At 42.2% G+C, this 24918-nt stretch overlaps 1 protein-coding gene across 1 annotated transcript in view; it reads right to left on the bottom strand.

Moving 5' to 3' along the window:
* Positions 1 to 24918, bottom strand: part of COL4A1 (collagen type IV alpha 1 chain) — a 376455-nt gene that overhangs the window by 194370 nt on the left and 157167 nt on the right. Inside the window, exons 3-12 of the mRNA XM_029604713.1 lie at positions 15673 to 15762; positions 15544 to 15588; positions 7219 to 7263; positions 5873 to 5935; positions 5573 to 5626; positions 4771 to 4797; positions 2946 to 3029; positions 2778 to 2840; positions 1650 to 1685; positions 549 to 590 (exon numbers count right to left, since the gene is read on the bottom strand). Of these exons, the coding sequence (XP_029460573.1) occupies positions 549 to 590; positions 1650 to 1685; positions 2778 to 2840; positions 2946 to 3029; positions 4771 to 4797; positions 5573 to 5626; positions 5873 to 5935; positions 7219 to 7263; positions 15544 to 15588; positions 15673 to 15762 (549 nt within the window). The remainder of the gene's footprint in view (positions 1 to 548; positions 591 to 1649; positions 1686 to 2777; positions 2841 to 2945; positions 3030 to 4770; positions 4798 to 5572; positions 5627 to 5872; positions 5936 to 7218; positions 7264 to 15543; positions 15589 to 15672; positions 15763 to 24918) is intronic.

The raw sequence follows: 24918 nt of genomic DNA, 5'->3' as shown, positions 1-24918 counted from the left end.
ACCCACACAAATTAGCAGGTGTAAATGTGTGCGGGTAGATTTTCTGGGATAACTTTCAATACTTTGACAGTGTAAAGTCTGCAGGTGAAAGGTGCCCCCCGGACTTTACACCAAAATGGGCTGTTTAAAGCTATCTCCTAAATGTCCATGTTCCCTAATGTATGAAACATGGTCACCACAGATACATTTTCAATCAAAGATATCACTACTGCCACTCAAAAAAAAATAAATCTTGAATTCATGTTGAGTTCCTCTGACTACATCAACAGGGTCTCAAAGTCATAAATTGGTTACTATTGTGCATAAGGTAGGTCTTAAACAGGCTTGCTGTAGGTAATGCAAAAAAAATGGATGGCTATCTCTTCCTTCACTAAAATATTTGAATGGAGGCCTGACTTGAGGCTACCTAACAACCAAATTTGCTCAAGACTAAACGTTCAGAAGTTAAGTATGACGGATATCACCTCCCCCACCGAGCCTTCTCCCCACATTGAGGCCATGCCATATACAAACTATTTCTCTTAGTATCGCCTAAAACAGCTTCTTACCTTATCGCCCTTTTGTCCTTGAAAGCGCAAACTCATTGCACCCTATTGACAGAAATCAAAGACATAAAGGTCGGTACAAGAGCTAATCTTATTCTCTCAGCATCTATTGTTTATGCAAGGATCAGATTTCAAATATATTCTCTTTTAAAAGGCAAAACATATTTTATATATTTTATTGTGAATTTTGCCCGACTTTCTATAAAATGCCTAAGAGGTAAGTGACAAGAACACATCGGGCTTGATATTCGACATCACTTAGCAGGTTAAATTTGGACTTAGCCGGCTAGGCGGCACCATTTCAATATTTTGGTAAAGCCAGTGGATACCACTTAGCTGGCTAACTTTCTATCTGACTGAAAAGTTAGCCGGCTAAGTAATGGGTGGGATGGGGGATATTCTGTTATGGAGCTACTTGCCTGGCAAACTTAACCAGATAAACACCAAGCATTTTTCCCATAGACATAAAATGAGAGAAAATCTTTAGTAAATATCTCCCTTAGTTAGCCAGATAAGTGTAGGACAGCTTTTGGCTGACCTATAGGTAGCCAGATAAACTTATCTGGTTAACTATAAAATAGCTAAGTATATAAAACAGCACAGGCCCGCTTGTGGAATAAACTTATCCAGCTAATTTAGCTGGATTGCAGCTGAATATTGGCCCCATAACAAAAACAATATCATAAAACATAACAAACATATCATAACCAACATACTAAAAATGCAATCAGTTTCAGAAGATAAGTATACTAAAAATATAAGTATAACAAATGGACAGATTTAAATATAACAGATCATAACATACATTAACAGACAAGACCTAATACCAAAATACTAAAAAAACAATTCCAGTAAATAGCAAAAACCCTATCAAAGCAATATAAAACCAAATATATAAGTAAGAAACATAAAATCATTTTAGTGTAATAAATAATCTTCAGGACAAATTAAATTCCTAAAGAAAAAAAAAATCCCAGTAAAGAACACTAAAATAAACTAATAAAGCAAGAATACTAAAATATGGTCTAAATACAAAAATTAAAAGAAACCAATTCAAGTAATTTAAAGTTGATAAGAATAGCTTGGACTTCACTCAATGCTCACCTTTTCACCCGGGGGACCAGGAGGACCAGGGGGACCCTGGAAGAGAATGCATTTCTTTGGTATTCAGCTTGAGAAAGGGCAGTACAGCAAGAAACATACATTTTAAGAAAGCTTTAAACATTTCAGAAACAGGCGTAGCCCGAGAGCTCCAGGTCACCAGACCCAAGCTGTGCCCATCCTGGCTTTTCCTATAGCAGGATTCAAGTCCATCAGTGCAACGGGATAACACAAGAACTGGCTCAAGCCTGGGCCTGGCCAACACACGGAGCCTTGTAACGAATTTAAAAATGCCGCAGAAGCGAGTGTACGACTGAGCCCAGCTTCCTCAAAGGCGTGATCTGAAAAGTTCTGCACAAACTAAATATTTGCTCCCATGTGACTAAGTTCCGTGTTGTAAAACTACTTCAGCATAGAGCGTTTCCCCCCCAGTTCTCTGCCTCTTTGATGGCTGTTCAAAACCTTTTGTTTTCAATGCAAGCCTGGCCCGTCCATGGCGCAAACAATACTCATCATGCAAGATGAGGTTTACCGAGAAGGAAACCCAAGCCCGCATTAATCCTGAATTTACCTGTTCCAATAAAGCTACTCTAAACATAAATCCACTTTCTATATAAGCAGATCTCTGGTTACAAGTTGAATGCTTGCTGATAAAAGCTTGTGTTCTGCAAAAATCAGAGAAGTGGAAACAGGACTCTCTGCAGACATTCAGCCAATGGTGTTTGTTCTCATATTGCCCAATAAAATATTTAGGTCGGTGTGGCAGATTTTAGGGGTTTACCCTGTGCGTAATTTTTTTTTTGCACGTTTCTGAGTTTTCTAAGACTCAAAGACTTCCCACACTTACTAGTCTTCCAATTTTGAGTGACCCAAAATCCCATGCTTTCAAAAGGTGAAGAACGTAAAATGTACACAAGCTTTTAAAGTGAAAAGTTTCACCCACATTTTAGCAATGGCCCTGCAAGATATGTGAGAAAGTTGTAAAACAAAATTCGGTATTCCCACGCCAATGGCAAGTGATCCCAAATTATAGAGTATGGGGGTACTATAGTGAAATACTTCTCTGTTTTACTATTTATTCTACATTTCCTTGAACTTGTTAAAGAAAGCAATGACAAGGGGGTTACTTACAGAAGTTCCGGTTGGCCCAGGAGGACCAATGGGCCCTTGTATACCCGGTAATCCAGGTGTTCCCTGTTTTGTAAGGAAACATTAGAACATTATGTAATTTATGCAGAGACACAAACCTGCACCATACCAGCTTAATACGAATGCACTTCACTTTCATGTAGAACCTACCGGCAAGCCAGGGTGACCAGCATAACCTTTCTCTCCTTTCAACAAACCAGAGGGGAGGATCCCAATCACATCACCTGGTTCGCCCTGCAACGATGCAAAGTTAAAAAAAAAAAAGAACGAGTGAGTGGTACTAGCACAGAAAGCCACGGAAGACCACACTTAAACGTATCTGTCACTTAGCCACAAAAGGCTACTGAGCCTGGGGCGCAGAGAGAAAAAGTCAGCAGCATCTCTGAAAACATCAGCAGGTCTGCCTTATTTTTGCCACATTGTCACTTCCATATTTTCTTTAGGTGCCTTCTTTTGAGTTGTTGGAGATATTGAGGGTCATCGAGATACCCAGCAAACTACAGTAAGTTTAAAGCTAACGTATGCCTATATATACTGCATATATATAAGTAATTTATGTGAAAGAAAAGCGTTCTAACTGCTCATACTGGTGATTTCCAGTCACCCTAGGGTGAAGACAATCATGCTCCGGCCAGGTGCATTCTGAGCATAGTCCAGTAGAGGGACTCTGTCCCACTTTGCTGGCAGGGAAAGCAGCTGGACATCGCTAGCAACTTCTGCCCATAAGAATTCAGCTCACTGTAGAGTGGTTTGAAGCTTCAGGAAGGTTAACAAAAGCCAATCCTGGACTGGATTCTCCATGCTGCAGTTTCCTGGTGCACAAGTACCGTGGGCCTTACAGTCCCACCAATGAGTGGCGCTTAGATCTTCCGTTCTCACTGCTGAGTTAAGTGGCAACAGAGGCAAGGTACCGGGGTTGCGTGCCAGCTAGCAAGCATTATCAATCAGTCCAGAAGTTGGCATCCGTTAAAGACAGCATCATGCCCCAACCCTTTCCGCTGCTTAGGGACCGTTGTGTTTCTGTGCTCGGTGCATCTTAAGTAAACAAAACAAGCTGAGACTTTGCTGAGAGTTATTCAGCTGCACGGCACAAGATACGGAGACAGAGGGAAGACGTCCAGAGTGGAAAGGAAAGCACCCAAGACCCACGCCTACATCTGTAAGTCCAGGCCACTGGAGTGTTGTCCAGTTATATAATAATGTGGGAAATATGTTGGTGTGGACTAAGGAATTTGTCTTAAACGTTGTTGGCGACCAAACACTAGGTCAGGCTCATTGGATCTAATTTTTTTTTTTTTTAGTTTTTCTGTAGAAATGAAGAAAGTATTAAATGTAATTTTAACATGCATCATCTTTTTAATTTTACCAAGGTGTAGTAATTATAATCCCATTCGGTTTCTATACGCCTCATAAATTATCCCATTCATTCTATTCCTCTTGCCCAAATAAAATAATTCTATATACTTGGGAAAAATTACATTTTATAACCACCACACTCCGAGTTATGGATTCATAAAACAGATTGGTGTATTTATTTCTCTTGTAGGGGGGGGGGGGAACCTCTTAAAATAAAATTAAAAAAAGGTTTTGCATGGATCTGAGCAAACGGGTGCTATTTTCCACACGTCTGTGGGCGAGCCTCAGATCCCCCTAAGGTCCATGAGGGTAAAAACCAACAGAATTTCACAGTAGTCCTTTGAGAGAGGTGCAGGTTTTGTTAAACTGAATCTACACCAAATTCCACCTGGAAAGTTTGAGTATTGCTGTTCTTGAGTGCTAAAGGCACAAAGCAGAAGTCAAGGCGTGCTTATATGACTGCACGCTATCATGTTATTTCCTACCGATAAATATATATATAATTTTTTTTTAATTGAATAAATGGGTCATGTAAAAAGGTTCATGGATAAACATCTGCAAATATAGTCATAGAAAAATTATTTGGACATTGCGTAGCGTTTTTGACAGTGAAACATACCTTCAATCCTGGATGTCCTGGCGTTCCCTGGAAAAGAAATATTTCCAATTAGCTCTTGCTTTGCCATTTTTCTACATATTTCAAATATATAAGCCTGACTCGGATGATAAGGGCTATGCGCCCAAGCTCAGCACTACATATTGTGGCGACAGAGTACAATTATTCTAAGGAATTTGCTCGGGTAACCGACCAGTTACTCAGATTCCCTAGGCTGAAAATCTCCACACATATAACCATGTGCACTTTGCACCTGTTGGAAAGCAGACGCAAAGTAAGACAGATGCAAAGAGCACAAATACTGAACTAGCCGAGGCCTCCCCACCCAAAGTTTCAAAGGGAAGGCCGTTGTGTACGAAAATGAGCTTGCAAGTTTGTGGGTTCAAAGCATCCCAGTTATTTTCAAAAAATTGTCCCTTCAATGCCTTTTATCCATCTGTCGAAGTTTCAGCAGCACTGGCTGACGCTACAGGCGTTGCTTGTCCAGCAATACGTCGCCATCGAAAGCAGTACACTAGAAAGTTTATATCCTTTCCATGAATGCACCTATGTCAACGACATACTCACCGGGATGAACATCCCGCTGCATATTCGCTCCTAAATTTATCCAGCTGGATAACTTTGGGAGAGCATTTTCATGTCCATCCTGCTGAATATCCAGCAGAAGTTCTTTGACTAACTGGTGAAGCGGCAACTAAATATCCACTGAATATCTGGGACAGGTTAGCTGGCTAACTCACCGGCTTACTGAATATATTGGCATTTATGATTCAAATAAATTGACTTTAGAAAACAAATTGCTTACTGGATTTCCAGATAATCCTGGCAAACCAGGCGGTCCAAGGGGACCTCTCTCACCCTGAAAGGCAGAAAATTTGTGTGCGTTAATAATGCATACTTCTGAATTTCCATACATTTCATTTTATTATCTTACTTTTGTAACCAATTGATAAAAAAAAAAAAATAAGTGAAGGGGGAAAAAAAAAAAACATATAATGACCGTTGGAGTATATAAGAAGTGGGGCCTCGATAGAAGCTACATGCATTTTAAACAATATTTTGTAATATAGGAGATTATCTTTGTTTTTTGTATTTTTTATCTTACCTTTGTGCCATTGCATCCTGGGATACCAGGTGGACCCGCTGGACCATCTAGGCCAGGTATGCCCTGTAGACGTTAGCAGAGTAAAATATTGCACTTGTGAAACAAAATTAAGCAGTTCAGTTTTTTTAAATGTGTCTAAATATATGTAGAGACCCCCCCTTGGGATCTCCACTAGATTTGGGCCCTGGGATAGGACCTGTAGGGAAGCAGGAATGTAGCATTTCACTTGCCTCAGCACCACTTGCGAGGTTGCTGTCTGCTTAGGAGCAGACAGGGTTGGACATCGGTGTCGCATTTTCGTTTGAAGAGAGAGGATCTTTTGTGATTTGTTCCCCTGTTCTAGTATGGGCTGGGCCTCATAGCCTTGGCTTTACAGAAAAGAAAGGGAGATAAACTTTCTAGTCCACCACCTGCCTGGGAAATGTCTCTCTGTGTTTTGGGATTTAAGGATTTTTGGGGGATTTTATTCTGGAGATTTTCCGTGGTTCCCCTAGTCCTATTTCAGGGAAGCATCCTGACTTGGGAATGGTTAGGATATTTTTTTGTTGTATGTCTCAGCCACTGGTTAGATGGGGATCTCCTTGACTTTCTGGAAAGCTTTTTGAGAGTTTTGAGGGATCTGTTTTTCGTTTCGGGAGAAGGGTTTTGTTATTCTCCCTGCCCAGTACTGTGTAAAAAAGAAGAGTTTTTCCTTGCTGTGCAGATTTTCGGACTTTCAGCCAGAAAGATCCGTTTATCAGCTGAGGAGAGAACTGGGGGGAAGTGAAATGGATTTCAGCTGGAAAACCCTCACAGGAGTTTCTACCCATGGAAGAGAAAGCACTGAAAAGGGTTGGAGAACCTCTGTGACCTCAGTTTTTTGGGTTTTTTTTTACTTTTAGAATGGAAGAACCATTTTCAGCTAGGGAACCCTATTGTATCTTGGGAGCCTATTTTGTCCATACCCTGGAAGGGAGGATCTGTCAGAGTTGCAACACTGGGAGATACTTACACAGACTGAACAGAATTTGAATTTTGATATGGACCATGGATATAAAAGTAAGGATATGTTTCTGGTGCCAACCTATCATCACAGTAAACTTATTTTGGAACTCCCTACTTGAGTGGCCCTCCTTGGTTATTTAGAAGTAGTACATGAAAAGGCTTAAGACAGGTTACACCCACTGAAAAGGTTTATCCTGCCGTTTAGGTTTATCTGCCTCCCCCCTTCCCCCACCTCCAATCAGAGAATCTACCCCAAGGGTTTTTCAGACTGTGTGAGGACTGAGCCCTGGGACTCAGTATGACCTCTGCCTTCTCAGCCTAACCTAAAAGAGGCGCTACATATAAAAAAAACTCATACATACTGGAAGACCTGGGTTTCCTGGAAATCCTGGTGAACCTGGTGGGCCCTGTAATTAAAGAAAATATAGTGAATGACTCCATATACCATAATCGAAAGACACATTCACACATACCACACTTGGTAAATTATGATAATATAGCAACACAGTAATATACTGTGATGAGAGAAGACCAAATTGGCCAATCCAGTGTGCTAGTTTGCCGTTCTTCCACTTTGCATAGAAAAGCATAAATTCCCATTATCAACCCAATGCCAGCTCCCCACCCCCATATCTTATACTTGAACTTTCAAGACTTCCCTACCACTGCTCTCCAAATTAGTCCCAAGCATGCCCAAAATTTGTTAAAAGTATTGGCCTCCAAAGGAAATGCTACTGTACAGACGACCCATTGTGCTGTGCAACATTTCCGTGCTAAATAATTATGACAATAGTTATTTCGCCAATCTGATGTCTAACTGCTTAAATATGATATACAATGGTTGCTAATTGGAGGGAATTTTAACTTGATTCATGACGCTTCTCTAGATAGGTCATATTATGCAGCACTCAGATGGAGCAAAGTAATACGAGGATGGGGATTCCTTATGTGTGTGAGCATTTAGGCTTATTGGACCTTTGAAGAACTCTGCACCTTCTTGAGATGGTTTATGCCCTTGTTTCTCAAGCGTATTCCTCTCTGCCATGGACTGACTATGTCTTGCTGGGGAAACCCTATTTTTCAAAGGTGGCAGATGTTGGAATAGGGGAAACTGCTATTGCTGCTCATGCTCCAGTATGGCTAGCATTGATTTAGAATAGTGGCTTGGCGATTTCTAGTTTATTTAGCCAGGTGCTGTAATTTCAGACTTTTCTGGGAGGAATATGCGGAGTATAATGGTTAGCACACAGATACACCCATCTTATTTTGGGACACAGCAAAGGCGGTTATGAGGAGAAAGATAATTGCATGCATAATAAAGAGGCCAAAAGTTATGGATAGCAAGTTATTTTGACTGGAGGCGCAGCTTCGGTAAGACAGATGAAAATGGGCCAGGAAGGTTACTTCTTAGACTAAAGACAAATATTTAGCCCCCAAATTGCACTTAATAGTTGAATTTAGCAACGTACACAATCGGACTTGTTTTGTTATAATTAGAAGTTGTATAAATTTGGCAATAAAACTAGGAAAATGATGGCTTCCTTAGTAAAAAAAAAATTGGATAAGGTCAAAATTCATAACGACTATGCAATCTGGGAATGGATAATTAGTGAAAATAAATAAAGATATAGTTGAGATCTTTTTTGTCTCTTATAAGCAACTTTATATCTCCAATGGCCCTGATCTTGTTCACATGAACCACTTTTTGGAAGTTTTAAACAAAGGCAGGAAGCTGAATCTATCTAGCTACGGAAATTATAGGTAAGTAGTAATTTCTCATTTTCTAGCATGTAGATACATGGATTCAGTACCAGTGGGATGTACCCAAGCTATTCCTGGATGGGAGGCTGCCCACAGTTCAGCCAAAACTACACATACAAAGGCTGCGTCCTCCTGGGCCTGCACATCCAGGCGATAATACCTGGAAAAGATGTGTAAGGCGGACCACATTGCAGCTTGATAAATGTCAATGGGAGACAACAATTTAACCTCTGCTCATGACACTGCCTGAGCCCTAGTGGAATATGAGTCAAAACCTGAGTAGACAATTGCTTTTCAGTGGCCACATACACGGCCATGACTACCTCCTTAATCCATGAGCTATTGTAGCTCACAAAGCCTGTTTGCTCTGTTTCCCTCCACCATGAAGGACAAACAGGCGATCCTTCTTTTGGAAAGATTCAGAAACCTCCAGATACTTCACGACATGTCTCTTGTCATCCAAGAGATGCAACAGACTATATTTCTCAACATCTCTTTCCTTATCCAGAGACGACAAGGGAACAGACTGATTTAAGTGAAAATCTGAAGCCACTTTAGGCAAGAAAGAAGGAAGGAACAGTACACAGCTGTATCGCCCCTGGAGTCACCCGAAGGAATGGCTGCCGGCAAGAATAGGCCTGCAGCTCGGAAGATCGATGCACAGAACATATTGCTACCAGAAACACAGTTTTCAAGGTCAGTAACCACAAGGGAAGGTTATGCAGTGGTCAAAACATAAGGCCCACCAAGAAACACACCAGATTAAGACACCGCAAAGGAACCGGTAACCGCAAGAGAGGATGAAGATGTTTCACTCTTCTAAAGAAACTGGACACATCTGGATGAGCCAATAAAGATTCACCATTCAACTGACCTCTGAAACAGGCAAGAGCCGCTACTTGTACCTTCAAGGAATCAAGGGCCAACCCTTTATTCAATCCATCCTGTAAAAATTCCAAAATGAGTGGGACCTTAACTAAACGAGGAAGCACTCCTCGATCTTCAAACACTTGCTACACCTGCACATAGGCTAAGGAAGTGGAGAACTTTCTCGCATGCAGTAAGATGGAAATCACTGCAGTAGAGTAACCATGCTTTAGCAAGTGAGCCTTCTCAAGGGCTAGACTGATCTTCTTGAAGACCAGGTCCCTGCCACAACAGATTCCCGTGTGATGGCAGACGGAGGGGGGGGGGGGGGAGTCTACCAGGAGCCGCTGTAGATCCGCATACCATGGTCTCCTGGGCCAATCTGGTGCTACCAGAAGTACCAGCACTCAGTGATGCTCGACCCTTCAAATCATTCTGCCCAACAGGGGCCACGGAGGAAAGGTATACATCAACTTGTCTTCCGGCCATGCCTGCCCGAAAACATTGATGCCCAATGACTTCACATCTCTCCTGCGACTGAAGAATCGAGGAACCTTCGCATTGCGAGAAGTCACCAGCAGATGTAGAAATGGAAGGCCCCAGCAATCTACTGTTAGCTGAAACACCGCATCTGACAATACCAGTTCTCTTGAGTTCAGACTTTCCCTGATGAGAAAGTATGCTTTCACATTTTCTTTTCCTGCTATATGCAAAGTTGAGATCATCTGAAGATGCGCTTCCACTCAATTCAGAAGTTGATCTATCTCCTGCAATACTTGGGTCCTCCTTGCCGATTGATGTAAGCCATTGTCATTGCATTGTCTGACATTATCCATACCGCTTGACCCTGCAGTCTGCCTTTTAACTGCAAACATGCCAACTGGACCGCCCTGGCCTCCAGTCGATTGATGTTCCAGAGAGAATCATCTGCAGTCCAGCACCCTTGTGCTGTCAGGTCCTGACAGTGAGCTCCTCAACTGCAGATGCTCGCACCTGTCATGAGTACTAGCCAGTCCGGTGAACTTAGGGATACTCCCTTCCTTAGATGATCTGTTTGCAGCCACCACTGCAGTTGAGAGGAGACTTCCATTGGCAGGTGCAGTCAAATCGAGTAATCCTGAAACTGAGGATTCCACCGAACCAGCAGGGAATGTTGGAGAGAACATATATGCACCCTTGCCCATAGCACAACTTCCAGGGCTGCCACCATTAAACCAAGCACTTGTAGATACAACCACAAGGTGAGGTGAATAGTGTCCGACAGCTGTGTCATCAATTCAGCTGAGTTCCTGCAACAGGGAAATCACCTTGCGGGTTACCAGATGGATCTCTTCTAGAGACTTGGCAGGAATCAGCCAATCGTCCAGACATAGGTGCACTAGCATCCCATCCTTCAACTCTGCCACCACCACCACTATTACTTTGGAAAATGTTCTGGGAGTGGTGGCCAGACCAAAGGGCAGCGCCTGAACTGATAATGGCATCCCAAAACCACAAATCGTAGAAAATGTTAGTGCTCTAGTCAGATGAGAATATGCAGATATGCCTCAGATAGATCCAGAGAGGTGAGGAATTCCCTCAACTGTATGGCCATTATCACTGAGCGCAAAGTTTCTATGCGAAAATGAGTCACCTGCAAATGACGGTTGAACCTTTTGAGATCCAGGATGGGATGAAAGGAGCCCTCCTTCTTGGGCACAATGAAAGATGGAATATCGACCTGTATGTATGTGTGGGGATATATATATATATATAAACAAAATTTAAGCATCCCTAGGCACCTTTTGATATGGCTTCCCAAACTTAAGTGCACAACCAACATGCCCAATTTGTGCCTCTATAACCTGGACGCCCAAGCTGACGCCTGACTAAGCATCCAAAAACTGGACAAACAATTTGAATGAACAGTCAGACGCACAACCAAACCAACATCCTGGAGAGGGGAGCTGAACACGTAGACAAAAACATGCAAAAACATTGCCGCAGCTTACCACATGGCGCACACTGAAAAGCCTCAGAACAGGGCCTAGCCGATAGAGGCTGCTCAACCCGCCAGGTTGCCCTCATCCCTGAACCTCCCTCAGAGCAGGACGAATGTCAGAATGGCATGCCAAGTACAGAGACGGGAAAGGAGGAAGAACTACATAAAACCCTCCTTTTCTGTCTTTTTTTTTTTTTTTGTAATAGTTACCTAAGCTCAGCCCTTCCAGCTGAGTACAGAGATGGTCTCCGGCTGCAGGGGGAGAGGGCATATGCTGTCACCACCACGCTCAGCTTCCTGCACTCGCTGCCCTTCAGCTGTACCAACAGCTAAATCCACGTCGACTGTGGTACTCCCAGCACCAGCTACTGGACCGAGGGACCATGGAAATCACCTCAGGAATTCTCAACTGGGAGAGGGACCATTTGGTATCACCACAGCAAGGTGACTAATTTTCCTTTTATTTCTCCTTCTAAAATCTGAAGCAATCCCCAGTAGATAGATGCATGTCCACCATCTGCTGGAGATGGAGAATACTGGCAGGCTGATGTCACTGCAGGAGTATATATACTGTGATGTCAGTTTGCTCCGTCTCCATCTGCTGGAAGAGGTGATTAACCCACTAGTACTGAATCCATCTATCTACATGCTAGGAAACTACTGTTTGAAAATTTTGGGTTACTTAAGTGACTTATTGGGTCAAATAAGATCATAATGGATCACAATTAGAGACCATATTGTTTGATGAACTGTTTGGTCTAAATATTAAAAAATATATCAAGGAGTTTATGAACCTGTGTATATGTCCCAAATAAAAATGAAAAGAAATGCAGAAATTAAACTCAAAATGATTTATAAAACAAAAATATATAATTATTTAAGAAAGGCATCAAACATAGAGCTTCTCAAAGGATTTCAGAAGTGAAACACTCCACACCATGTCATCATTTGCCCAAAAGATTTTTTAGTTTTTTCTGTTACAAAAAAAAGGTATCCAATACGTGAATTTGTAAAAAAAAAAAAAAAAAATCTCACTTCAGTTAAACCAGTATAAATGTTGCCAAAAATGTCAGTCACAATGTAACAGCATCCTATTTTAATTTCTCCAGCACGTCGTTCCTCCACGTATAGCGTGGAATACACAAGATATGAGAAAGGTTATGTGACTTGCCGGCAAGCAATTTGTTGCTCGTCACTATTGTTTCAGAATAGATGCCCCCTTTTTTTTTTTTTGTTACAGTGGGTCTTTCGTTGTGACTGAGGGGATAATTCACTTCATTTAATGTCCTTGCTTATTGTTCTATGTATGCAAAATTTCAGCAAAGGATGATTGAATATTGTAGTTGTGTAAACAATCAGTGGACTGAAGCTCCCATTGTAGATCATTGTATAGCATTTCACCATTCAAGTGATTCCTTACGATGGGGCATTCTGGATACAGTGTTGCCTTTAATCAGTGGAGGAAACAGATTGAACTTTATTATGACTTAAACAAAAAAGGATTTTCAGATTACAGACTATTGCACCAGTGGGGCTTAATCAAGCCATTGATTGGACAGTATTTCCTTGAACTTCTGTGAAATTGTCAATTTTAATGAACACTTATTGAAAAGGGGTAAGGTTTGTTCTCTTATTCTGATAATAAACTGTTGTTTGTTAGTACTTGGGGTGCATAAGAAACAAAATATATGCTAAGGTGATGCTTGTATGTCTCTTTATTGATTTACAATAAACGGGTTTATCTAAAAAATATTGATGTACACCACCTCCAATAGTAGGTCATTTCGGGACGTGTTATCTTCCTCAAGGATTTTTACAAACCCACTCTAAATCCAACGCCCACGTCCTTTTCCATGTCTTATTACCAAGTTTTCTAATAATCCACACAGCTACCATAACTAGCAAAGCTATTTTCCAAAACATCTGGGGCCTCGTATTCAAAGCACGTTCAGCGTTCAACAGCCAGAGAAATAGGACTTATCCGGCTATCTAACAGGCCGCTGAACATCTGGTTACATTTAGTGGCAGCTAGATAGCCGGACAAGCCATTTACCTGGCTACTTCTCAGCTGATCAATTTGTGGGCAGGCAACGGGCGGATCGGGGCAGCGCTGCTTAGCCACACAAGTTATTTAGCTAAGTCAGACCTGCCAACGTGCAGGTTTAACTTAGCTAGGTATAACTTATCTGGCTAAGTAGTGGCTTATATGCAGATATTCAGCAGCATAGCCATGCCTCTGAATATCCCTTGGAACTTAGCTGGATAAGTCCTATCTGGCTAAGCTCCACATCCGGGCAGATTTGAATATTGGGCCTCTGGCCTCCTGATGCTCAATTAAGTTTGGGTTTTAACCACTTCATTCCATGCAAGTTATGCCAATGCCTCCCTGGAAACCCTATGAAGTCATAGCACTGCTGTTCAGGTTCTAACCACCACTCCGTGCAGACCACTCCGGTGCCTTCTTGGAAACCTGATGCAGTCTTGCCACTACTGCTACTTACTGTTTGGGTCATAACTTCCACTCTGTGCAGATTACCCCAATCAACTAATGTCCCTTTGATCGGCACCCGATTTTTATTTGAGATGGGGATCAGTCCTCTCTTGGCAATGATTGCGCCGTTAATGGGAGTTGATTAGAGTGGCGGCAGATTACCCCAATGACATTTTGGAAACCTGTTGCTGTCATATCATTCCTTTTAAGGTTATAACCACCACTCTGTGCAGGCAACCGCTTGGCTACCCACATGGCCTGTGCTGCCAATTGGTCAAGCTTCCATTATCTCTTCACTTTTTGCAAATTAGATTCATCTGTGTTTGTTACATAACATTTTTGAAGTTCATTATAGGATAAACCTAAAGGATCCTTATTTGCAAAATGTGAAAAGATAGTAAAAGGGTTCATAGCAAAGCTAGATTTACCACATTTTTATCAGGTTTATTTGCATGGAAGCCCAGTAGAAAAGTAGCACATACTATTTACTAAAGTTTGCGTGAAGGTCAGTGCACTTTAGTACACCAGCTTCTATGGATGCTATAACTCATTTTGTCAAATCATTATCACTGAATTGTTTTTTTGAGTAAAGAAGGTCCTTGGGAACTCAGAGACTTGTCAGTGTCTTGCTTCGTATGTGGAACCCTGAGGCACAATATGTCCATCTGTATGGCCTTGGAGCTGCAACTTTTTCCCTATGGAAAGACCCTTTACCAGAGCCCGTCTCAGTGGACTTAGTAGTTACCTCAGAACTGTCAAGTTACATAGTTCCAGGAAGGAGATTTTAAGACAAGACCTGGAATTCCGATAACCTTATCCTGAAGCCTTATGGGACTTGCAGCACTAATCTGAATGGGTAGAATCAGGGACTACAAATAAAATACATTGCTTTGGGATGTAAATTTCAAAACCAGAACTGGCCAAAACGTGACCTTCCTGTACCAAGGTAACTTGGTTGCTCTGATAAGGGTCTACCTGAGCAGAGACCACCAAGTCGTTTGATGGAAGATACTGAACAGCTTTCAGGTGGCAATGACTTTTGGTTCCTACAGCCCGGAGCAGATCTGAGCTTCCAACTCCGAGATGAAAAGCCAAGCATCCCTTTCTCATAGCAGTGAATCATACAATACCCAGTAACTTAACATTTCAAGTAAATCTGCCTCTCCATAGAAACTGCACGGCTCAGGTGAAGAAGCCAACACTCACTCTTGGTCACGTTGGATGTCTTTGCAATAAATACTGTTCTCAATACCTCACGTCATAGAATAGCATGAAGTCTGAAGCATTTTAAAAACTGTCAGCTAATTGCAGCTGGTGGTGGTTTTATCTACTTTAGAATGAAAAGCTGGATTACGTGATGCCCATAGCTGTACAGAATGTTAAAGATAAATGGATTAGAGCTGCTTTATATACGGTCTAATTCAAGCCACACCGAATGCCCATTGATAACTATCAAAGCATGAAAAAATATTCAAGGTTTTTATAGCCTCTTCCCTACCACACACACACACACACACAAATTCTTGCCCAACTGACAAAAAAAAGGTAATCAATACATTTTTTTCTAAATTGTATGTCTATGCTTACTCTTGTTCCTTTTGTTCCCGGTAATCCTGGTTCTCCAGTATCACCCTGCAGGAAAACACATGAAATATTCATCACTCACAGATAATTCCAGAAATTTTAAAAATGATTCATATAGCAACATTTTTTTACCTTTGATCCAAATGGACCTTGGGGTCCTTCGGGTCCTTGCATTCCAGGAAAACCAATGACTCCAGGTAACCCAGGCAAGCCCCTCTCACCCTAGGAAGAGATAGAGAACATTAGATTTAACCAGTGGAAATAACCAATTGATAAGTACATCACTCCATGTTTTTTAAACTCATGTTTACTTATTTAATCCAGTTTCTAATCAGTCTTTTCAAAACTGAAATCATTCAAGATGGCAAATAAAAAAAAAAAAAGTTAAACAATAAAGATAAGAATATTCAACAATAAAACAAAACAATCAAGAGCATCACAAAACATAAAACCTAAAAATAGTAAATATCACTTAAATGCCAATTAATTTATAAAACAAGTAATAAAATCTGGAAAAATAAGCAATCAAATTAAGAGGAAATAAAACTTGGCTGTTATTAGTGGAAAACTAAAAGTTTCTCTAAAAAAGCCAAAATTTTGACTTGTCACCAGAAAGCAAGTAAATTGTTCTTTAATCTAAAGAAAGAAGTAGTAAGTGCCATAGTGCCTAAGCAGCACAGAAAAAAAAAAGCTTGTTCTCTAGCTTTAGAAAGTAAATGCACTGATAAAGGCAGAAATACAGAAAGGAACCTCTCCTGCTACAGACTGCCATACGGAAGTTCCATGGTTTGATTCCGGAGTCGGATCTGCCATTCCCAGGGTCAGGAATTCACAACTCCAAGGTGAAGGAAGCCATGGTCATTGTTTAAGGGTGACATCTAGCCGCCAGCTTCAAGGCCCATAATTGTAGGGTTCTAGGAGTTAGCCTGGTAAATTAATCAGATTTGTTTGAAAGATTTTCTTACTTCTGAAACCATGTTGCCTATGATTCTGTAGCTCACTGGCTTCAATATAGTATTCTACTGTACACTTCAGTAGTGCTCCCATCACCTTACCCACTACTGATGTTAAACTAACGGATCTGTAGAGTAGCAGCTGCACCACGTGGTATGTCCCAGATGTGTGACCCCCCCACCCATATTCTGAACCCTAGACGTATTGTCCCACAGAAATGTTGTGAGAGAGAGTCTATGAAATTGAAATTTGGTGTGCGAAGCAGTCTGTGGGAGTAGCTGCAGTAAAAGGAGTTGAGAGACTCAGGAGATATGGCTGGAGAAAAGATGCTGATGCCCTGAGCTCCTGTGAGGAAGAGGAGTTTTCCCATCTGCAAAGATCTTCAGTATGGGGAGGATAATGGGAGAGTAAGTAATAAGGGGAATCCCTTTAACCCTAACTTGAGTCCTACAGTAAATTTGCCATAAGAGGGAAGACTCCTATGGGGAAGAGAGGGGAAGCATCTGTATGTTTAGGGGAAGCCAAAAATAGGCAGTATACCTGAACATGTATATGACTTTCTATGAGAGGATAATTTGTGATGTATGGAGTAGAACCCCCAGGGATTTTTGTGCTGCATTTGTGAACTGTACAGCTCAGTGCCCTGCACAGATACGTGAAGGCCATGTACAATCGCATTTTGCCTCTGCAGCAGCGTGTAAATTCTGTCTTCTGTAAATAAGTCAGATCCGTTTTGGAACCCCCAACTCTGGAGCCATCTGCGATCATTTTAGGTCCTAATAGAAATAAATTCTGCCACACAGAGGATCTGATCCCCCCTTTCCTTTGAGTTCTGAGGTCCCGGCACACCAGCCGGCAGACCATTCGGGGCATTCCCCCTGAAGACTGGCTTCAGTAGTTTTCCATTCCCATGAAGCAGTACCAGATTTGCCCTTCTCCAGACTCGTGGAGCCTCTCCCTCTTTCAAATGATTTACTGAACAGAGCTTCGCCCTTTAGCTTCCTCAATATTCCAGGTTACAGCCCATCAGTTCCCACAGCCTTTTTTACCTTTCATTTATACCAGTATATTGCCACTTACTATGGAACGAGCATTCAATGAGCTCACCTCACAGCCCCTTACGTCCTTACCTCCTGCTTTTGGTCCATCATCTCGTTAGAGTGTAAATACAGAGGAAAATAATTTGTATTAAGTCAAGAGCTCTTTTCTTCCAATCTTCCTCTTCATTAAACCTATCCTCCCATTTATATCCTTCTATTCCCCTTTAATCTTCCTCTTTTCATTTATATAGGTAAAGAAAGCGATGCCTTGCCCTTACTGATATGATGACAATCTCCTTCTTTTTGTTTCAGCCATCGCCTGTGTAACTGTCTTCCTGCCTCACTTTATTTCTCCTGGTAGTTTTGCCTGTCCCTCCTCCTGTGTCTCTTTTTATTTCCTGAATGTTATTCCTCGGGCTCTTACTTTTATCCCACTTCTTTACTGAACCATAGGGATCCTTTCTTTGTGTAAGGTTATGTTTGCAAGGGGAAGAGAATGATTTGTTGCTATTTCAATGCTCCTCCTTATCCTTGTCCATAGTTCCTCTGTATCTCTTACAGCCCCTACTCCAGATAAGGCTTCCTTAACAAAATTTTTTATTTTCTTAAACTTAGCCCTTGTAAAATGAAGAACCCTCATTCTCATTTAGGTTGGCTCTACTTCACTATTCATACTGAGCTGCACGGTACGGTGATAAGAACACAACAAATGGCATACTGGATCAGATCAAGTTCCATCAAGCCCGTTGTCCTCTGTCAGATCACGCTTTCCCTACTCTATCTGGCCACTAATGTGTTATGGACTTTTCCTCCTGCAACTTGCCCAAACCTCTTTTGAACTCCACAATGCTAATCACCTTGACCACAACCTCTAATAACAAATTCCATAGCTTAATTGTGTGTTGAGTATAAAAGTACTTTCTATGATTTGTTTTAAATCTACTGGTTGTCCGTTTCATGTCCTCTAGTATTTTTTGAAAGAGCAAATAAATGTCATTTATTTGCCCATTCCACCCCTCACAATATTATAAAACTTCTATCATGTCCTTTCTCAGCCATCTCTTTTCCAAGATGAAGAGCCCAATCTGTTTAGCCACTCTTCATAGAGGAACCGTTCCAAACTTTTCACATTTTTGTTGCAGTTCTCTTCCCTTTATCCAGTCCCACTATCTTTCTGAGATGGGGCAATCAGGCTGATACAGAGGCAAAATTATCTGAACCTCAATTGTCCCCTGTCCTAACCTCAGTGATACCATTTCTATTTTTCATCACCAAGCCCAGCATCACCTTGCCACAAGTGGGCTTGTCTGCTAATTGCTTGAGAAAGACTTCTTGCAAAGATTGCGATATCTCTGTACATCTGTTTGATCCAGCAACTGGCACACTCCAATATACATCTGGTAGATTTCGTAACCCCCATTAACAGAATCAAATCTGCATGCTATCTAGTAGACGGCTTCTATTATTTATATATCTACCTCTTCTCCTTGTGATGACAGACTATTGCTTACACTTATATAGATATTAAATGCCCTGACCCCTTAGGAGCGGTTGAAGCTCACCAAGCATCAACGGAAACTGATAAGTACATAGAAATAGTAGTGGAAACGCCTAGGGTCAGGTTGATCGCCGGGGAGAGGATACCTCACATATAAGATACAAAGCACATTAAGATAAAAAATAAAAAAAGTATAAAACATATAGAATAAAGAATTTGAAGAATAAAGACAGCAGCTATTTAATGTGACAGTCACAGAGTGGTTGCCCCGCATATAGCTGCCGCACATCACCACACATCAGGGAGTTCCCTTGATGGTTGGTTGTTAGTGATTAGGTTTATTCAAGACAATCCTTAGCAACTCAACTGCTCCTACTGAAAAATGTAAAAGTTTTCATAAACTAGGAAATCGATCCAAAAATCTATAATGAGATAGTATGGTGGCAAGTTTAGAGCTTTTATCATGACAGTTTCAAAATGGAAAAAAAGAGCCTCCTGCTGTATGTTGACAAGTAATTGTTGTGGGCATGAACCCTTGGACCAAAATGGAATTGGTGAACCTGCAGAGAGGTGCCCTGCAGGTCCCTACCGTCGGCTGGCAAAGCTGGCTAAGACAGAAGCCCAACTGGAGCTTCACCTATACCAACTCTCTTTCCCCTTAGGTTGAGCCCTCGGGTGCCAGGGCCAGCAGGTTTTAGGCAGGAAGGCCTCTGCTGATGAGCTGGAGGTCTGTGGAGAAGGTCAGGTCACAGGCCAGGGTAGGCTGGTTTCAGGCATAGTCTGAAGTAGACTGTGGTCAAGGCAGGCAACATTCAGACATGGTCAGGAGTCAGGCAGTCGTCGGTGGCAGGCAGAGTTAAGAATCATCGAGAGTCAGGCAATGAAAAATGGCAGGCGGAGTTCAAGAGTAGTCTACTGTCAAGCAAGCCGGTCAGAACCAGAGATCTCTCCAAGGAAAGGTGGGTAAGATAGGCAGGCAGGGAGGCAAGGAATGACAGGTGGGCAAAAAGACACAGAAGACACTGAAGAATTGAAGACTGACCACAAAATGAGAACCTGACAAAGAACTGAAGACTGACCACAGGACAGACATAAAGACCAGGAACTGAGCAATGAATACCAGGAACGAACGCTGAGGCAACTTGTTCTATTCAAAGTAGTAGACCTATTGCCGACATGTCTTGCTGCAGGGGAACTGCCTTTAAATAGGGCAGCCTTGACCCATCATCAGCTGGGGCCTTGGAGACTTTCCCGCCGTAGTCTCTTTAAGTTCCCAGAAGTGAAACATGCATGCGCCTAGTAACAGCGCTGCATGTGAGGGATGCCGTTGGAGGCAAGTTGAATGCGGCGGTCTGCCGCACGGTCTTTCAGGGCCTTCCCTGGCGTCTGTGCTCCTTCCACCATGCTCGGGGCTGAAGGTAAGTGCGGCTATCTGCGGGCCTGCTCCACGGACTGCCGAACGTAACAGTAATAGACTAGTGGTTAGAGCAGTAAGTTGTAGAAGCAAGGAAACCAGGGTTCAAATTCTACTTCCAATGCTCCTTGTAATCTTGGGCAAATCACTTTATCTCTTGTTGCCTCGGGTGCACATTTCTACTGTAAGCACTTTGGGGTAGGGGCTTATTTTAACTGAATTCTTATTATGTTGTAAGCCACCTTGAGCATCATTCGGAAAGGCAAGCTAAAAAATATTATTTTAATTCTCTCTCTCTATATATATATATATATCTATCTCTATATATCTATATCTATATCTATCTCTATATCTCTATATATCTATATCTATATCTCTATATATCTATATCTCTATCTCTATATATCTATATCTATATCTAACCCTTAAAAAAACCCCTGCGCGCGCCGAGCCTATTTTGCATAGGCGCGGCGGTGCATGCAAGCCCCAGGACGCGCGTAAGTCCTGGGGCTTTGCTAGGGGGGGCGTGTTGGGGGACGGCGCGACATTCGGGGCATTCCAGGGGGCATGACAGAGGCCTCCGGACCAGCCCCCAGGTCGGGTGATGGTGCGGCAGTGGGCCATCGGAGCGTGCGCATTACGCCTGCTTCGAGCAGGCGTAACTCGTGCGATAAAGGTAGGGGGCGGGGGGTGGAAGGAAAGTTCCCTCCGAGGCCACTCCGATTTCGGGCAGCGCGTGCAGGGCTCGGAACACGCAAGTTGCACAAATGTGCACCCCCTTGCACGTGCCGACCCTGGATTTTATGATACGCGCGTATCTTATAAAATCCGGCGTACTTTTGTTCGCGCCTGGTGCACAAACAAAAGTACGCGCGCGCGCTTTTTTTTTTAAATGTACCCCCTAGGGAGTGCACAGTGCTGTGATAACCTGTTTAGCGTGACTGTTTCAGTTTATCCTGAACAGCCGTATTTTTATGCCAAGTGTTAGTAGTCACAAGGTAGCTTTATAAAGAGGGCACTGCAGCAACACAGCTACTGGTGTGAGCTGGCAGGACAGGCGGGGAAGAAAAACGGCACAAACACTTCGGGCCTGATGTACTAAAAACATGTTATTCAGGGCCATTTGTCCAGCTAAATTTGGACAGGGTCATTCACCAAATCGCGTTAGGGTCCTATCGCCCACAACAACGCTATAATGCACATGATAAATAATGCATCTTGCATATGCAAATTCTAAAGATTTAGTCAAAAGGGAGGAGTTTGTGCAGAGTTGATGAAAATGAGGGGGTGTTTAACATTGCACGTGATAGCGTGATGCACGTTTTAATACCAGAAATAACTGCACCTTTTTTCCTGGCGTTGTGCTGTGTGATGTGCCCGAAACGGGATTTGTGCTATGTGACCTTTATTTCTAATGTATTCTTTATTTAACTTTTATTATATATTTATGAGATATGCGACCATATTTGTTTTTATCTTTTATTTATCAGATGTTAATTTAATTATCTATGAATGTTATATTGTACCCCCACCCTGAACATAGGAAGGGTGGGTATGAAATTTTTTAAAATAAAATAAATAGTTGCCCCTTCTACAGTGGTATAAATAGTATACTTATGAGAGCCTTATAAAGTCTCTCTCTCACACATGCAAATGCCTGTCTAGGTACTTCTCAGCTTGCAATTACACCCTATGTTTTTTGTTTTTATATCATAGGCGCTATTCATGTGAAATTTACAGGGCCGGTGCAAAGGTATTGGGCGCCGTAGGCGACCCTTACACTGCCGCCCCCTCCCCCGGTCGCGCCCCCCCCCCCCCCCCTACATGTTTCGGCGCCAACGTGTGCCTCTCAGGGCCGCGAGCACACAGTCTCTATTTCTCTTTGCCGCTAGCGGGATAGGCCCCGTTTGCGGCACCAGGTGGCTGCTCTTCGGCTCCTCCTATGACTCAGTGCCCTAGGCGACTGCCGAAGTTCGCCTAATGGACGCGCCGGCCCTGGAGATTTATAGCAAAATGATGAATCTAGGTCTAAGAGATCTTGATTCAGCTGCTGGCGGGATTGCAAAGTTTTTTTTTTCTCCACAGATACAGAATGGGAGAAGAGCCTCAGGTAAATCAGGCCCTTTATGCAGAAAAATTAAGATGAAGGCATAATTAAAATCACAGTATGTGACACAACTTTGCCATTAGTCATGTGTGCAGAAACCTGACAAGCATGTTCAATAAATAAGGAAGTTTTTACAACAAAATGGACACTCATTCCAATACCCATAAACCTCTTAAAATGTGCAAAAGGAAAAAATTAATTGCACTAATCCAGTAGTGTGTATATCTTTGAGTTCCCATTGCAAAGAATTTGTACACCCTGCATATCAGATGCTCATGACATTATTTTAGCACTGATTCAACCTCTCCTGAGGACAAATTTCCCTTTCCGGCTCCAATGACTTTTCCAGCTTTTGGGTTTATTTGCATGTAGCTTCCCATGAATGCACAGGCACCATATGGCTGGTCCAAATCTATCACAGGAAGTAGGAGCAGAATATGCGTCACGCAGAGTATATGAGCTGGCAAGCTTTTCTAAACTACTGTAGTCCCAGTTCCCCTCCAACTCCTCTCCCCTTCGGAGGTCATGCATAAAAAGCATCAGGATATTATCATAAGAGGACGAGGACACCTGCAGCCTTTTCTATTCCAAAGTGTGCAGCTGCAAAACCAGGATACGTAATCTACGAGGCATTCACCTGAACCCAAGAACGAGACAGATGTGGACAAGCTCACTGTTGGCTCTCTTTGCTTGTACTGACTATACATAAATTTCAGGAATACAAAAACAGGGAAAGCATGTCCTCATTTACTGTCACATGCTTTGCGTATAATGAGTTTGGACAACAGGTCAAGTACAAGACTACACATACACTTGACTTCCAATATCACTGGAAAAACATGCCTTGTCAAATATGTTGCAGGATATAATTCATGGAAATAATTGTTCTGTTTGTATAATATAGTGATCAGGAGCACAGATCTACCATATGTATCCTACCAACTTCAATTTGATCATATCAACGTAATTGACTATGTACAAAAAACAAGTCACTTATCCTCTGCTCGACATAGTTTAAATCCATAAGTCCAGATTATGCATTTCAGAGGTCGCTAGTTAGATACTATCTTGCCAGCCAAATTAGCCAGATGAACATATCTGGCTAACGTCTCTGTGATATTCAGAAGTGCAGCCTTGCCACTGTATAAACCCAGCTTATCTGCTAACTTTAGACCTGCTCAATATCTGCTCTAATTTATCCAGCTAACTTAGCCAGATTAAATTTGAATATTGCCATTAATCTAGCTAAATTAGCCGGAAAAGTAGGCTCTTCCCTCGAATGCCCCATCCTACCAATCACTTAGCCAGATAAATAGTTATCTTGCTAAGTGGCGGCCGTTGACTGCAGCCAAATATTCAAATGCCACCATTTAGCTGGACAGCTCCGAACTTCAGCCAAGTGGGGCCAAATATCACCCTCTCAGTGTCTGAGGAAATGTGTGCACAAATTTCCCATTTTCATTATCTTAGTCCTATAGCACAGTGGTCCCCAACCCTGTCCTGGGGGCCCACCAGCCAGTCGGGTTTTCAAGATATCCACAATGAATATGCATGAGAGAAAATTTGCATGTTATGGAGGCAGTGTATGCAAATTGTCTCTCATGCATATTCATTGTGGATATCCTGAAAACCCGACTGGCTGGTGGGCCCCCAGGACAGAGTTAGAGGCCACTGCTGTAGAAGACACCCTGATGCAATAGGGCGGTCCTGATCCTACAGACCAAATTTCTCCAAAGTGGCCCTCAGGGGTAGGGAGGGAGAAGGGATAGGGGAGCAAGGGAATGAGGCTAAGGAGAGGGATAAAGGGGAGGATCAGTATAGCAAAAATTGTGAATGCAGCCACTAGTAAGAGCTGGTGGTCACACCCTGAGATCAACAAATAACTTCTTGTGAGAACCGCTGCCAGGAGAGTTAAGGTGCTCAGTTATCCAAACTGAATAGCAGGATCGCAGGAGAAAAAAAAGACACAGATATTTTGTAATCACTTCCAAATCAATAAAGATTTTAAAATGGGACACATAGGCCACAACATGACAAAGCAAAGAGACGACATTAAAAAAAATGAACCGGTAATGGTCATTATTCCAGTTACTCTCTTACCCACCATATCTTGGACTCCATGATGGGGATCATATTCTGCAGGCTATACAGAACAGATTTTGAGGGATGCAGAGCCAACAATGAATGTCCCTTTTCCAGTTGTTAAGCCTAAATATTTCTCTATAAATAGATTATACATCAATAACCAGATTTTCAGTACATCAACAGATCAAAAATACTAGAAAGATTAAAAAAAAAAAAAAAGAGGGCAAGATAGATGCAGTGATAAATATGGGAATCAACTGTAGACCAACAAGCACTAGAG

The sequence above is a fragment of the Rhinatrema bivittatum genome, chromosome 5 (genome assembly GCF_901001135.1).
Source record: "Rhinatrema bivittatum chromosome 5, aRhiBiv1.1, whole genome shotgun sequence".
NCBI lineage: Eukaryota > Metazoa > Chordata > Amphibia > Gymnophiona > Rhinatrematidae > Rhinatrema > Rhinatrema bivittatum.
This window is presented reverse-complemented; position numbering and strand designations above follow the sequence as displayed.